The sequence below is a fragment of the Lissotriton vulgaris genome, unplaced genomic scaffold (genome assembly GCF_964263255.1).
Source record: "Lissotriton vulgaris unplaced genomic scaffold, aLisVul1.2 SCAFFOLD_2286, whole genome shotgun sequence".
Taxonomy (NCBI): domain Eukaryota; kingdom Metazoa; phylum Chordata; class Amphibia; order Caudata; family Salamandridae; genus Lissotriton; species Lissotriton vulgaris.
In genome coordinates, this window is record NW_028250841.1 from 158457 (window position 1) to 174412 (window position 15956).

Sequence of the window (15956 nt, forward strand, 5' to 3'; positions counted from 1 at the left end):
CAGAGCGAGTGCAGATTGACTTCAGAGCGAGTGCAGATTGACTTCAGAGTGAGTGAGTGCAGATTGACTTCAGAGTGAGTGAGTGCAGAATGAGTGCAGAGAGAGTGAGTGCAGAATGACTTCAGAGTGAGTGAGTGCAGATTGACTTCAGAGTGAGTGAGTGCAGATTGACTTCAGAGTGAGTGCAGATTGACTTCAGAGTGAGTGAGTGCAGATTGACTTCAGAGTGAGTGAGTGCAGATTGACTTCAGAGTGAGTGCAGAATGAGTGCAGAGAGAGTGTGCAGATTGACTTCAGAGTGAGTGAGTGCAGATTGACTTCAGAGTGAGTGCAGATTGACTTCAGAGCGAGTGCAGATTGACTTCAGAGTGAGTGAGTGCAGATTGACTTCAGAGTGAGTGAGTGCAGAATGAGTGCAGAGAGAGTGAGTGCAGAATGACTTCAGAGTGAGTGCAGAATGACTTCAGAGTGAGTGCAGATTGACTTCAGAGTGAGTGAGTGCAGATTGACTTCAGAGTGAGTGCAGATTGACTTCAGAGCGAGTGCAGATTGACTTCAGAGTGAGTGAGTGCAGATTGACTTCAGAGTGAGTGAGTGCAGATTGACTTCAGAGTGAGTGCAGAATGAGTGCAGAGAGAGTGTGCAGATTGACTTCAGAGTGAGTGCAGAATGAGTGCAGAGAGAGTGTGCAGATTGACTTCAGAGTGAGTGAGTGCAGATTGACTTCAGAGTGAGTGAGTGCAGAATGAGTGCAGAGAGAGTGAGTGCAGATTGACTTCAGAGTGAGTGCAGATTGACTTCAGAGTGAGTGAGTGCAGATTGACTTCAGAGTGAGTGAGTGCAGATTGACTTCAGAGTGAGTGCAGAATGAGTGCAGAGAGAGTGAGTGCAGATTGACTTCAGAGTGAGTGCAGAATCAGTGCAAAGTGAGTGAGTGCAGATTGACTTCAGAGTGAGTGAGTGCAGATTGACATCAGAGTGAGTGCAGAATGAGTGCAGAGAGAGTGAGTGCAGATTGACTTCAGAGTGAGTGCAGAATGAGTGCAGAGAGAGTGAGTGCAGATTGACTTCAGAGTGAGTGCAGAATGAGTGCAGAGAGAGTGAGTGCAGATTGACTTCAGAGTGAGTGCAGAATGAGTGCAGAGAGAGTGCAGATTGACTTCAGAGCGAGTGCAGATTGACTTCAGAGTGAGTGCAGATTGACTTCAGAGTGAGTGCAGATTGACTTCAGAGTGAGTGCAGATTGACTTCAGAGCGAGTGCAGATTGACTTCAGAGTGAGTGAGTGCAGATTGACTTCAGAGTGAGTGCAGAATGAGTGCAGAGAGAGTGTGCAGATTGACTTCAGAGTGAGTGAGTGCAGATTGACTTCAGAGTGAGTGCAGATTGACTTCAGAGTGAGTGCAGATTGACTTCAGAGTGAGTGCAGATTGACTTCAGAGTGAGTGCAGATTGACTTCAGAGTGAGTGCAGATTGACTTCAGAGTGAGTGCAGATTGACTTCAGAGCGAGTGCAGATTGACTTCAGAGTGAGTGAGTGCAGATTGACTTCAGAGTGAGTGAGTGCAGAATGAGTGCAGAGAGAGTGAGTGCAGAATGACTTCAGAGTGAGTGAGTGCAGATTGACTTGTGAGTGAGTGCAGATTGACTTGTGAGTGAGTGCAGATTGACTTCAGAGTGAGTGCAGATTGACTTCAGAGTGAGTGCAGATTGACTTCAGAGCGAGTGCAGATTGACTTCAGAGTGAGTGAGTGCAGATTGACTTCAGAGTGAGTGAGTGCAGATTGAGTGCAGAGAGAGTGAGTGCAGATTGACTTCAGAGTGAGTGAGTGCAGATTGACTTCAGAGTGAGTGAGTGCAGATTGACTTCAGAGTGAGTGCAGAATGAGTGCAGAGAGAGTGAGTGCAGATTGACTTCAGAGTGAGTGCAGAATCAGTGCAAAGTGAGTGAGTGCAGATTGACTTCAGAGTGAGTGAGTGCAGATTGACTTCAGAGTGAGTGCAGAATGAGTGCAGAGAGAGTGAGTGCAGATTGACTTCAGAGTGAGTGCAGAATGAGTGCAGAGAGAGTGAGTGCAGATTGACTTCAGAGTGAGTGCAGAATGAGTGCAGAGAGAGTGAGTGCAGATTGACTTCAGAGTGAGTGCAGAATGAGTGCAGAGAGAGTGTGCAGATTGACTTCAGAGTGAGTGCAGATTGACTTCAGAGTGAGTGCAGATTGACTTCAGAGTGAGTGCAGATTGACTTCAGAGTGAGTGCAGATTGACTTCAGAGCGAGTGCAGATTGACTTCAGAGTGAGTGAGTGCAGATTGACTTCAGAGTGAGTGAGTGCAGAATGAGTGCAGAGAGAGTGAGTGCAGAATGACTTCAGAGTGAGTGAGTGCAGATTGACTTGTGAGTGAGTGCAGATTGACTTCAGAGTGAGTGCAGATTGACTTCAGAGTGAGTGCAGATTGACTTCAGAGCGAGTGCAGATTGACTTCAGAGTGAGTGAGTGCAGATTGACTTCAGAGTGAGTGAGTGCAGATTGACTTCAGAGTGAGTGCAGAATGAGTGCAGAGAGAGTGTGCAGATTGACTTCAGAGTGAGTGAGTGCAGATTGACTTCAGAGTGAGTGAGTGCAGATTGACTTCAGAGTGAGTGAGTGCAGAATGAGTGCAGAGAGAGTGAGTGCAGATTGACTTCAGAGTGAGTGAGTGCAGATTGACTTCAGAGTGAGTGAGTGCAGATTGACTTCAGAGTGAGTGCAGAATGAGTGCAGAGAGTGAGTGCAGATTGACTTCAGAGTGAGTGCAGAATCAGTGCAAAGTGAGTGAGTGCAGATTGACTTCAGAGTGAGTGAGTGCAGATTGACTTCAGAGTGAGTGCAGAATGAGTGCAGAGAGAGTGAGTGCAGATTGACTTCAGAGTGAGTGCAGAATGAGTGCAGAGAGAGTGAGTGCAGATTGACTTCAGAGTGAGTGCAGAATGAGTGCAAAGTGAGTGAGTGCAGATTGACTTCAGAGTGAGAGTGAGTGCAGAGTGAGTGCAGATTGACTTCAGAGTGAGTGAGTGCAGATTGACTTCAGAGAGTGTGCAGATTGACTTCAGAGAGTGTGCAGATTGACTTCAGAGTGAGTGAGTGCAGATTGACTTCAGAGTGAGTGCAGATTGACTTCAGAGTGAGTGAGTGCAGATTGACTTCAGAGTGAGTGAGTGCAGAATGAGTGCAGAGAGAGTGAGTGCAGATTGACTTCAGAGTGAGTGAGTGCAGATTGACTTCAGAGTGAGTGAGTGCAGTTGACTTTAGAGTGAGTGAGTGCAGATTGACTTCAGAGAGTGTGCAGATTGACTTCAGAGAGTGTGCAGATTGACTTCAGAGAGTGTGCAGATTGACTTCAGAGTGAGTGAGTGCAGATTGACTTCAGAGTGAGTGAGTGCAGATTGACTTCAGAGTGAGTGAGTGCAGATTGACTTCAGAGTGAGTGAGTGCAGATTGACTTCAGAGTGAGTGAGTGCAGAATGAGTGCAGAGAGAGTGAGTGCAGAATGACTGCAGAGTGAGAGTGAGTGCAGAGTGAGTGCAGATTGACTTCAGAGTGATTCAGTGCAGTTGACTTTAGAGTGAGTGAGTGCAGATTGACTTTAGAGTGAGTGAGTGCAGATTGACTTTAGAGTGAGTGCAGATTGACTTCAGAGTGAGTGCAGAATGAGTGCAGAGTGAGTGAGTGCAGATTGACTTCAGAGTGAGAGTGAGTGCAGAGTGAGTGCAGATTGACTTCAGAGTGAGTGAGTGCAGATTGATTTCAGAGTGAGTGAGTGCAGAATGACTTCGGAGTGAGTGAGTGCAGATTGACTTCAGAGTGAGAGTGAGTGCGCAGGGTACGAACACTCGAACTAAGTCCACCACACATAAGTCCACCACTCTCACCACCACTCTCACCACCACCCACTCTCACCACCACCAGCCGTCACTGCACACTTTCACCAGGCACAAACAACACCAGGCGTCAGTGCAAGCTTTCACCAGGCACACACACACCTCCAGCCGTCTGTGCATGCTGTTACCAGGCACACACACCACCAGCCATCAGTGCACGCTTCCACCAGACATACACACCTCCAGCCGGCAGTGCACTCTTCTACCAAGCACACACACCACCAGCCATCAGTGCACAATTTCTACAGGCACACACATCACCAGCCATCAGTGCACACATCAATTGTTAACGCATCCACAATTAACTATTGTAGCAATCGCAGTATGGTGCACTTTACTTTTAAACATATTCATCTAAAGCGCAGCATGCCACCATTGCTACAATTCCAATCCAAACCACATAATTCCACTACACACCACATGCATGCACTCCATAACACATGGCTAAAAGACATTGCCATTTACAATGCCATTAGCTCTAACTCAAATAAATCCGAGACCTATTGCATTTCCAATGCTTGTTCTTTCTCGTTTCTCTCTCTCTCTCCTGTTTCTCTCTCTCTCTCTCCTGTTTCTCTCTCTCTCTCTTCTGTTTCTCTCTCTCTCTCTCTCTCTTCTGTTTCTCTCTCTCTCTCTCTCTTCTCTCTCTCTCTCTCTCTCTCCTGTTTCTCTCTCTCTCTCTCTCTCTCTCTCTCCTGTTTCTCTCTCTCTCTCTTCTGTTTCTCTCTCTCTCTCTCTCTTCTGTTTCTCTCCCTCTCTCCCTCTCCCTACTGTTTCATGTACTTAGAATTTTAGATACTATGTTGAATTTTTGTATGCCTCACCACAAAGAAAAATTGGTCTCAAAAACGGATTCCAGGGTGGGCATTGTCTGAGTGTGGTGCCATTTGGTGTATGGATGGGTGTGAGGACAGGGTGAATAGGTGAACGATTCTGACACAGTATGTATGATGCTTTTTTTATCACAGAGGTTTTAGAGAGTGAATGGTTTTGTAGTGTATAAAGGGGCTTTCTAGAAATAAAAAGCAAAACATTTCTGGGTACTAAAAACAAATAAAAAATACATAATCTCAAAGTAAAGAGAATAGAAACATATACAAATAAAGTTTTGGATTCTTGTATGAAACGGAATAAGTGGTTTCTTGAGGGCAATTGTTTCAGTCATTGCTTGTCATTATTAGTACAAACAATTTTGCAGCATTGGCATTTGTTTTGTTTATTTATAGTGTGACATTTCTCCTGGCATGCACAATGTAGGAGGCTATGCCATGTCTTGGCCCCTTGTGGATGTGACATCTCTGTTTGAAAGTGTGGGTTGGAACACATTGCATGTTTGGGAGGGCACTTTATTTTTTTAAATTTCAAAAACCGTATTCTGGGGAGACAGATTGTCATCACTGTCAGGTCTACACATTGTAGAGTTGCTTGCAGTGGCTTTTTCATCTTTCAGATGGTAAAATTGAAAGTAAGTGCTAGGAAGTAAGACGGTGGCAGTGGACAAAGGTAAAGCATTGTAGCAGCTTTAAGTAAATAATCTTACCAACGTTGTCCACTACTTTAGGCTAACGCTCAATCTCTGGGGCCCAAAACGACAGAGTGCGTGATTAATCTTAATTGGAGAACTTATTTAGTATATATTCTCCAATATCTTAGTTTTCTTTCTCACTTAGTTTAGTATGTCCATAAACTCTTTTCCTCTCCTTGTTTCTCCTTTTTGTCTTTTCTTGATACATCTTTGTAACCTTTACAATAACTTTCATTATAGGTTGAGAAACGGAAAATCTAAACGCCATGTGTTAGGAAGAATATTTGGAGAAAGAGAGCAGACCAAAAAATTGACAGATCAGCAGTCAAAAGACATCTGGTCTTGATGGATGGCCTGAAGACCCAGGAAGATGCCGTACCATCCAAGGATTGGATGAAGACAACGGAAGAGACGAACAGAGACCAAGGGGATGATTCGTCATCTAGGAATTGTAAGGAGTCAAGGTACTGGGCAAAGGCTGTGGTAGAGACGGATGCTTCTAGCATAGATAACCAGCACTCCGCAGACATGGCAAAGATTGATCTAGAAGCACATCCTTCTTACAAGGGTAACCAGAAGTCCATGGGCTTGTTGAGGATTGAGGTAGAGAAAGGACCTTCTACCGTGGACGACCAACACCCCACGGACTTGATGAAGGTAGACTTAGTAACCAAACTTTCGATAGGATGTGATGAACACTCCATAGACTTGACACAAATTAAAGATGAGGCAGAACCGGTTTCCGTTGATGACCAACACCCCACAGACTCGATTAAAATGGAGGTAGAGGAAGAGCATTGTACAGTAGATGGCCAACACCCCACGGACTTGATGAAGGTAGACTTAGTAACCAAACGTTCGATAGGATGTGGTGAACACTCCATAGACTTGACACAAATTAAAGATGAGGCAGAACCGGTTTCCGTTGATGACCAACACCCCACAGACTCGATTAAAATGGAGGTAGAGGAAGAGCATTGTACAGTAGATGGCCAACACCCCACGGACTTGATGAAGGTAGACTTAGAAACCAAACGTTCAATAGGATGTGGTGAACACTCCATAGACTTGACACAAATTAAAGAGGAGGCAGAACCGGTTTCCGTTGATGACCAACACCCCACAGACTCGATTAAAATGGAGGTAGAGGAAGAGCATTGTACAGTAGATGGCCAACACTCGACGGACTTGATGAAGGTAGACTTAGAAACCAAACTTTCGATAGGATGTGATGAACCCTCCATAGACTTGACACAAATTAAAGATGAGGCAGAACCGGTTTCCATTGATGACCAACACCCCACAGACTCGATTAAAATGGAGGTAGAGGAAGAGCATTGTACAGTAGATGGCCAACACTCGACGGACTTGATGAAGGTAGACTTAGAAACCAAACTTTCGATAGGATGTGATGAACCCTCCATAGACTTGACACAAATTAAAGATGAGGCAGAACCGGTTTCCGTTGATGACCAACACCCCAAAGACTCGATTAAAATGGAGGTAGAAGAAGAGCATTGTACAGTAGATGGCAAACAGAAGGCCGTGGGAGAAAGAGAGTCGTCTGCCAGGGTTAACAAAGGTCCCATCAGATGGGTGAAGATTGAGGTACAGACTTGTGCCGGTGATAACCAAAAGGTTGCCAAGTTTATAAAGATGGAAGATGCTGATGAGCTATCTTCTGAGTTCACTCAGGATGCCACTGACCTGGTAAAGTTGGAAGCCAGAAATGAAACCTATTTGGAGGTTTGTCAGGATTCGAGTGGCCTCATAAAATCTGAAGAGGGGGATCCATTGGCTAGGGATAGTTTGGGAGATATGGTCCATGTAAAGACTGAAGAATGCGATGGACCATTTCACAAGATGTCACCTGGCTTAATTAAGTGGGTGATGTTCAAAACTGAGACGGACCCATTTTCCAGGGATTCTCAGGACTGTGAAGGAGGGAGGAGTGAAAATTCTGCTGCAGGTAAGGAGTAAAATCTCTAAGTCACTATATAATCTTTCAGTTATATGTTGTAATTTAATGGTAAGATGATGTAAGGAAATAACATTGAAAGCTGGAAGATATTTGACACGTCCTCCAAACAAAGAAGTGCTATCTAAATACCATCGCTGTATATGAACATGCCAGTAGGTTGGACAACTTCGGCCAAAATTGCCGTACAGGTGTTTTTGAGTTTACTTGGGGAAATCTGGGTTACTTGCAAACCTTTCCAGGTTACTATTTGCTCCAGGAATGCACCACATTTTCTTGTCAGGATTTTGTTGTTGTATTGTAGTAATTGCATTTATATAGCGCTTACCACCCCTGTCGAGGCAGCGAAGTTCATTTTTTGCGAGTAGCACAGTACTCCGGAACCCATAAAGGATTAGTGTTGAATTAGTATAGTTAAATATTAAACTAATTTGAGTGGTGGATAGGTTAGTCAGTTATTTGGATTCAGAAGGATAGCGGAGGGATAGAAGAGGGAAAAAGGTTTGCATCTATATAGCGCTCATTACCCTTGATGAGGTGTTGAAGCAATTTTTTTTGGGGTGCAAGTAGCATGCTACTCCGAAACACACAAAGAAAGGATTGGTGGTGAATTAGTGTAGTGAAAAATGAAAGTAATTTGACTGGTGGATATTAGTCCGTTATTTGGATTGTTGTTCCAGATAATTTCAGACATTTTACACTTTTTGAGAAGCCCTGTAAAGAAGTGCGTGTCACCAGAGAGCATACCAGTGTTCTCTTTATTTCTATAGCCATGTGGGAAAGGCAGAGCACAGACATGCTGTGCTGTTTTTAACCTCCTCCAGACAAGGGAATGCCCCTCTGTGCTTTGAGGCTCTTTAAAAGAAGGACTTAACTGCATTATTTGCTGTGTTGTAGCCACAGTACAAAGAGTACTGTTTGCTATGTAATATTAGATTATAGTGTTTTATGCAGTACTTACAGCCTAGTGGACATAAAGGTATAGTGTAAAGATAACTGACTGCTGTGTATTACCAGATCACCGTGTTTTATGCAGTATTTACAGCATGGTGGGCATATAGGTATAGGTAAAGAGTATTGGCTTTTTTTTATTTATTTATCAACTTTTCATTGATCATACAGTGTACACATAGCATGTTCACAGCAATTCTGCATGTATCAGAATAGTGTCATTCAACAAACTTCAACAAAGAAAAACACCAAGGCCAAAGAGTACAATACATACTATATAAAGTAGAGTACCACAGTCAGTATAAATGTACTTGGGGCCGCCCGCCTTCAACATGTCATCCAGTTCAAACAGGCCATGTTACAATAACAGCGATCAGGCATTATCTTCATCCCCATCCGCCCACTCATGTTTACAGTCCATCCCCGGTATCCACCTCACTGCACACTAATAAATATTCCTGTAAGTGGGCCCAAATGTCCCTGGGCTTAGAAGAAGTCAGGAGCTCTTCTGTATATGTCTCAAGTTGGTCTCTGCAGTACACCATGTCTTTCAGCCAGCGGTCTGCTTTGGGACACCTGCGGCTATCCCAAGTGAATAGCGAGCGTCTTTTCGCCATAAGCAAGGCGAGCTGTACAAAGCTCCCTATCGCACCTTTAAGTTGAGGAGCGTGCCCTAGGAGGCACAGCTCAGGGGAATTTTGCAGTTCCAAACCGGTTATGTCCTTGAGAATAGATAACGCCTTTTTCCAGTAGCAGAAAACCTGTCTACAGTGCCACGCCAAATGTATAAACCCCGCCGGCTCAGTCCTACAGCGCTTACATCCCCCCCGTTGGCCTAAGACCTATCCGCCACAACCTATGGGGAGTGTGGTATGTTTGATGCAAAAACTTGAGGTGTATTATTTTAAGGTTACTATTAGAGGATAATCGCCCTGTCACAGAGCATATGTGCGTCCACTCCTCCTCCGTGATGGGGGTGTCTAGCTCACTATTTCACCTGGCTAAGCAGATATCCGTGCTATGCGGTGTGTCGTTCTGATTGCCTTATATAGTTTGGTGACTAGTTTCTTCTTCGTTGGGGCCGTAATTACCAACTGTAGTGCCAACAACGTCTCCGGTTCAGCCGGAAAGCTAGTGTAGTGTTCCTTAATTGCTCGTCGCAGCCTGTAGCAGGTGAACTGGAATAGTGGTGTGGGATGAGTATGAGAAAAACAAGGACCCCCTGGGTATCCATGCAGACTCCTAGGGCAGGGTAAACACCTATGTAGAGAAACAAACCTAGGACGTCAACTGAGTAAATGACCAATTATACCAAAATCAGTAGTGTAAAAAAATGACAAAAAATAAACTGTATACATATATATATATATATTTAATTAGTATAAATAAAAATCATATAGTAACACAGACTATATGATGAGCTAAAAATATAGATCATAAAAATGCAAATACACAGACTTCAGATTAATGTGGTTCCTATAAATCATACAAATATATCGCAAGGCACAACATAATCACAATATTTGATTACAAAAAGCATTTGAAATCAATAATCATAAAACACTCGTGGTGTGGGATTGCAGATATACGATAACCCCTCCCCCGTAATGTATGTGCCTTCGAGGAACAAGTCACTCAGACTCGTGATACCCGCCTCTCGAAGAGCCTGCACACAACCTCTATATTGAGCTACCGACAGTGCAGCATGTCCTTCAATGGGAAGGGCAGGGGCATATAGGGGGAGTTTTTGTGTCCGCCTACCAATCGCCTGCCAGGCCGAAATGGTAACATCATTTGTGTTTATCTCTATCCGCGGAGTGTGCCTGCACATGTGTGTTATAAGGCCCCTCAATGGTGTAGGGTGTACATCACCTTCTTCCACGGCAACATGCGGTGTAAATTCATAGGGCCTGTACCAATAGTAAGCGTATTGGGCTTGGCAGCAAAGATAGTATAGATAAATGTCCGGTGCTTTGAACCCTCCTCTATTGTAAGGCAGCGCTAAAGTGCGCCAGCTTATTCTCGGTTGCTTGGCGCCCCATACAAGCCGTAAGAGCTGTGTTTTGACGGTTTGGAAGAATCGTTTTGTTAGTGGGACCGGGACGTTACAGAATAGGTACAACAGTTTAGGCAAGATCACCATCTTTATTATGGAGATCTGGTCCGCCAGCGACAAGGGTAAACTTATCCATCTGTCTATATGCGCAACTATAGCTGTGTATGCCGTGCCATAATTTTCGGAGACGACTATTCCCTGGTCTCTGTGTACCCACACCCCTAAGTATTTTACAGGGTCAGCAGACCAGATCAGCGGATACTTGACCACCGGAGGAGTGGTTGCAGTAGTTAGGGGAATGATTACGGACTTGTCCCAATTAATGTGGAGGCCAGAATATAAGCTAAATTTGACGTACTCGCGGAGAACAGGTGATAAATACTGGTTCGGTTCGCGGACATATAGGACCATGTTGTCCGCGTACATGGAGATTCCCACCGGCCTGTTATTGAAATTGAGAGCTGCCGCCCTGTGTATCTGACGGATCTTGCATCCCAGGGGTTCTATGACAATGGTGAATAAGAGTGGGGACAGGGGGCAGCCCTGTCGTGTACCCCGCTCGATGACAAACGGCTCAGAAGTGTCACCTCCTACTCAAACTCTAGCTGATGGGTCAGTGTATAAGAGCTGAATCCAGTGCATAAACATGGGGGGGAATCCCATTTTGCCCAGTACATGCAACATGTATCGCCATTCTATGGAGTCAAATGCCCTCGCGGCGTCCAATAAAACAGCAACCGCTGGCAACTCTGGATTAAGAACATGCAACATGGCAAAAATGGTGTGTAAATTGAGGGATGTGGATCTGTCCGGAATGAACCCAGCCTGGTCCGGGAGTACAAGCAGCGGCATTCGCGGCTGCAGCTTTATGGCCAACTTTTTCGATAGTATCGTAGCATCCAGGTTGATAAGAGACAGGGGGCGGTAAGATTCGCAGTGCTCGGGGGGCTTATCTTTCTTCAATAGAGTTATAATTATTGCCTGCCGCAAAGAGGGGGGTAGCCTGCCCGTTTCGTATGCTTCTGCATATACAGCCAGCAGGTGTGGCGCAAGGTGATCAGCGGGTGCTTTATAGAATTCCGCGGTCAGACCGTCTGGTCCAGGAGCTTTTCCGTTTGGGAGTGATTTTATAGCTTCTACCACATTATCAATATCTAGTGGGAGGCTAAGGTATTTTCTGTGTGCGTCTGATAACCACGCACAGGCAATGTCATCTAGGTAGGAATGTAAGGCCTGCTCGTCAGTTCCCCCGCCAGAGGTGTAAAGTCCTGCATAAAACTGTAGAAATTGCTCCACTATGTCAGTAGGGGAATAGTGTGTCTGCACAGCAGTATCCACAATCCGGTCAACCGGGAGTTGAGCGGCTCTGCTCTGTAGTCTACCCGCTAGCGATCTGCCCAGGCGACCTCCCTCGCCGTATCGCCTGGCGACATGCCTTTTTGATAGATATTTTACCTCTGTCTCTGCGAGGTCGTTATATTCATCAATGTGTTCTCGTATGCTCGCCAGTACACCCTTAGAAGGAGCATTATCATATTGGGCTTCTAGGTCACTTAGCTTTGTCTCTAGTAAGTGTAATCTGCCTCGTATGTCTTTCAAGATCCCCGCTGATGTGCTTATACTGGCGCCCCTTATCGTGACCTTAAAGGCCTCCCACAAGATCTCCTGGCTGTCCACCGACCCCACATTTGTCTCGAAGTAGTGTATAATCGCAGTTCTAAGTGTCTCAGCGTATGTCGGGTCTAGGAGTGCTTCTGCTCTGAACCGCCACGTAAAAGGCTTCTGAGGGTTTAGAGGAATGGTGAGTGTGAGAAGTACTGGATTGAGATCTGATAACGTTCTTGGGAGATTGCGGACATCTGTGACCCATTCATTTGCACTTTCACTCAACAGCCAGTAGTCTAGCCTTGACCAGCTATTTGTCGCCATTGTGACGTGTGCCCGCCAGTACCTCTACATGCCTATGCCTCCAGGCGTCCACCAGGCCAAATTCAAGCATTCCGTTCCTTACACAGTCAGCAACCCTGACCATCCTGGCCCCCTGTGTATTCGATTTATCCTTTGTGGGATCTAGATGTGTGTTGAGGTCTCTTCCCCCGCCCCCCCCCAAGATGAGCGCTGTGTCTGGCCAGGTGCGCAGTGTCTTAAACATACTCAGGTAGTCAGCCGTGTTGTCGACCACCGGCCCGTTGAAACTTACTATTGTCACCAGGATGTTGCCTAGCTTGTCGAGTACCATCGCCCACCGCCCCTCTTGATCTGTACTAGAGTCCAGTACCGTAAATGTCACCCCTCTCTTGATTAAAATGAGGACCCCCTCGCGTATGAGGAATATGATGATGCTAAACTGTAGGAGGACCATTTTTTTGCTACTTTATCCTCCGTCGTTTTAGTCAGGTGGGTTTCCTGTAACAGTGCTATTCCAACATTATGCCGATCAAGCTGTACCAATACCTGCCTGATTTTCTGCGGCGTGTTGAGCCCTCGTACATTCCACGTTATAACATTATATGTGGCCCCTGTCATGTGTGTCCCGGAGGTGCGGCATTGCATCTATCTCTCCCAATAGTGAAGAAGTGCACCCATCTAGTACGCCGGCACATTACATCACAGTAAGACTCGCGCATCTTTGGCCTAGAACGTAAAAAACAGCCCCCCTCCCTCCCACTTCAGCACACCCCAATTGCCAAAGACATACCCCTCATTCAACTCCCACAATAACATCAACCGTAGTGAACACAGTTCCCATTGGGGATCACCCATCGGGGGTCGCGGCGGCTTAACCCCCTCCCTAGCATAGGGAGGGGAGCCATTGAATCTTCGTAAGGTCCACTAACCCTGCAGGACCCAGCATTCGAATATCCGCATGTTACGTATCAGTCAGCAATAGTATCATCACCCGTATGAACCCGCTTACAGCATGTTTCCACCCCGCATTGCTTCCACACATACTACACGACCTCTGCCTTCGGAAGCCCGTTTAATCTCTCTCATACTGTTCATTTGTCGATGCGGTGGAGCGCTGTCGTTGCTGTCGCAGGTGTCGAGTGTGTTCCATAGCATGTTTAGGACTTGTGAATATCTTGCCAATCTCCATTGTTCCCACACGCAGCCGTGCAGGGTACAGCATTGCATATGGGATCTGTTCCTTTTGGAGCATTTTCTTGACATTTTGGAATTCCTTACGGGCTGCTTGGACTGTGGCCGTAAAGTCCGGATAGAAGGACAGCGTGTTTCCTTGATATGTGATAGTGCCCTTCTGTCTGGTAACGCGTAGCACTGTATCTCGATCCCTGAAGTTAAGCAGCCGGGCTATTATGAGTCTCGGATGGGGGCCCCCGGCGGGGTTCGCACCGCTAAAGATCTGTGTGCTCTCTCAATTGCGAAGAGCGGCGATAGCTCGTCTTTGCCACATATTTCCTGAAGCATGGCCTCCATGTAGTCTTCTAGCTTACCCACGTTTGTGGATTCTGGCAGCCCCAGGACGCAAATGTTATTGCGGCGAGACTGCGCTTCAATGTACTCATTTTTAGCCTGGATTACCGCCAGCAGCTTGGTGATGTCAGACGTCTTTTCTGCAACTTGTTGTAGCCCATCCTCCGCGTCTGTGATCCGCTGTTCTGCTTCGCCCAGGCGGGCCGCCGGTTTGTCCAGTTTCGTTGAGAATTGGTCCATCCTGCCATTTAGTGCTTCAATCTTGCTGTCGATCGCCTGTAGGCTGGCTTGAATGGCTGCTAGTGACTTCTCGAGTGACGGGCTGGGTTGCGTCGCAGTTTCCAACTCAGTATCCGAAGTTGGCGCCTGCCCCGGTCTCCTCCACTTCCGCAGCTCAAACGTGAGACTAGGCTGGTTCTTGTCCGGCTTCCCCATGTTATAGGTCTGGGTGTGCTCGCGGTCCTCTCTAGTTTCATCGTTGTCTATAGTTATTCTTATAGGGAGTGCACAGGTGGGAATTTAGGTCCTCCAGCGAATAAGGCCGCAGATCCACTGGGCCGCGCACCACGTGGTTATTTAGAAATGGCGCAGGTGGTGCAGATTCGGCGAAATGGCGCGGCCCGTGCACCCTCCCCAGGGCACTGTCAGTCCATACAGTCCGCGACCCAGCATCAGTAGAAAAGCCTCCCCAAAGTCTCAGCAACGATGGTCGCACTGCTTCGGTCTTGGTCGGCAGCAGCTGGTCACAAAGAGTCAATCTGGGGGACACTTTCTCTCAGGGGGGCGGGGGTACAGTTAGCCCCATCTCGCTCCTTCCATTCCCTGCCAAAGTCATTGAGAAAACCGTCAATAGTCAGCTCGCCGCCTTCCTTGAATCCAACAAATCCCTCGACCCCTCACAGTCTGGATTCCGTGCCAAACACAGCACCGAAACCGCCCTCATCGCAGCAACAGACGCCATTCGAACCCTACTGGACAACGGTGAAACAGCTGCCCTCATCCTACTTGACCTCTCCGCAGCCTTCGACACATAGTCTGTCATAGCACCCTCATACAACGACTCAGCAACGTCAGAATACAAGGAAAAGCATTGGACTGGATCATCTCGTTCCTCGCCGGAAGAACCCAAAGAGTCCGCCTCCCCCTTTTAGATCAGAGGCCACCGAAGTAATCTGCGGCGTACCACAAGGATCATCACTCAGCCCCACCCTCTTCAACGTATACATGAGTCCCCTCGCATCCATCGCGCGCCAACACAACCTCAACATCATCTCCTATGCAGACGACACCCAGCTGATCCTCTCCCTCACCAAAGACCCAAACACCGCCAAAACCAACCTACACGAAGGAATGAAAGAAGTAGCCGAGTGGATGAAGAACAGCCGTTTAAAACTAAACTCGGACAAAACGGAAGTCCTCATCTTAGGGTCATCCCCCTCTGCCTGGGACGACTCATGGTGGCCACCGGCCCTGGGAACCGCACCCTTACCTACGGATCACGCACGTAACCTGGGCTTCATCCTGGACTCCTCCCTCTCGATGACCAGACAAGCCAACGCCGTCTCATCATCTTGCTTTAACATACTACGCATGCTCAAAAAAATCTTCAGTTGGATCCCCACCAAAACAAGAAAGACGGTCACTCACGCACTGGTCACCAGCCGACTGGATTACAGAAACACCCTTTACGCCGGAACCACAGCCAAACTACAGAAAAAACTCCAACGCATCCAAAACGCCTCAGCCAGACTCATATTGGACATCCCTCGGCAAGCTCACATTTCCGGCCACCTAAAAGACCTCCATTGGCTCCCCGTCAACAAGAGAATAACGTTCCGTCTCCTCACCCACGCACACAAAGCCCTCTACGACCTAGGACCAGAATGCCTCAACACACGAATGTCCTTCTACACCCCCTCCCGCCAACTATGATCGTCCAATCAAGCCCTCGCCGCAATTCCGCACATCCATAGATCCACCATGGGGGAAGATCCTTCTCCTACTTAGCGGCCAAAACCTGGAATTCTCTACCCACCCACCTCCGCCTTACACAGAACCACCTCTCCTTCAGAAAGCAACTAAAAACTTGGATA

The 15956-nt window shown here is 46.8% G+C and overlaps 1 protein-coding gene across 1 annotated transcript in view; it reads left to right on the forward strand.

The window, feature by feature from the left end:
• Window positions 1-15956, forward strand: part of LOC147663102 (uncharacterized) — a gene marked incomplete at its 3' end in the record, with an annotated part of 242284 nt that overhangs the window by 13595 nt on the left and 212733 nt on the right. The window contains exon 2 of the mRNA XM_086950679.1: window positions 5684-7412. Within this exon, the coding sequence (XP_086806805.1) occupies window positions 5789-7412 (1624 nt within the window). The remainder of the gene's footprint in view (window positions 1-5683; window positions 7413-15956) is intronic.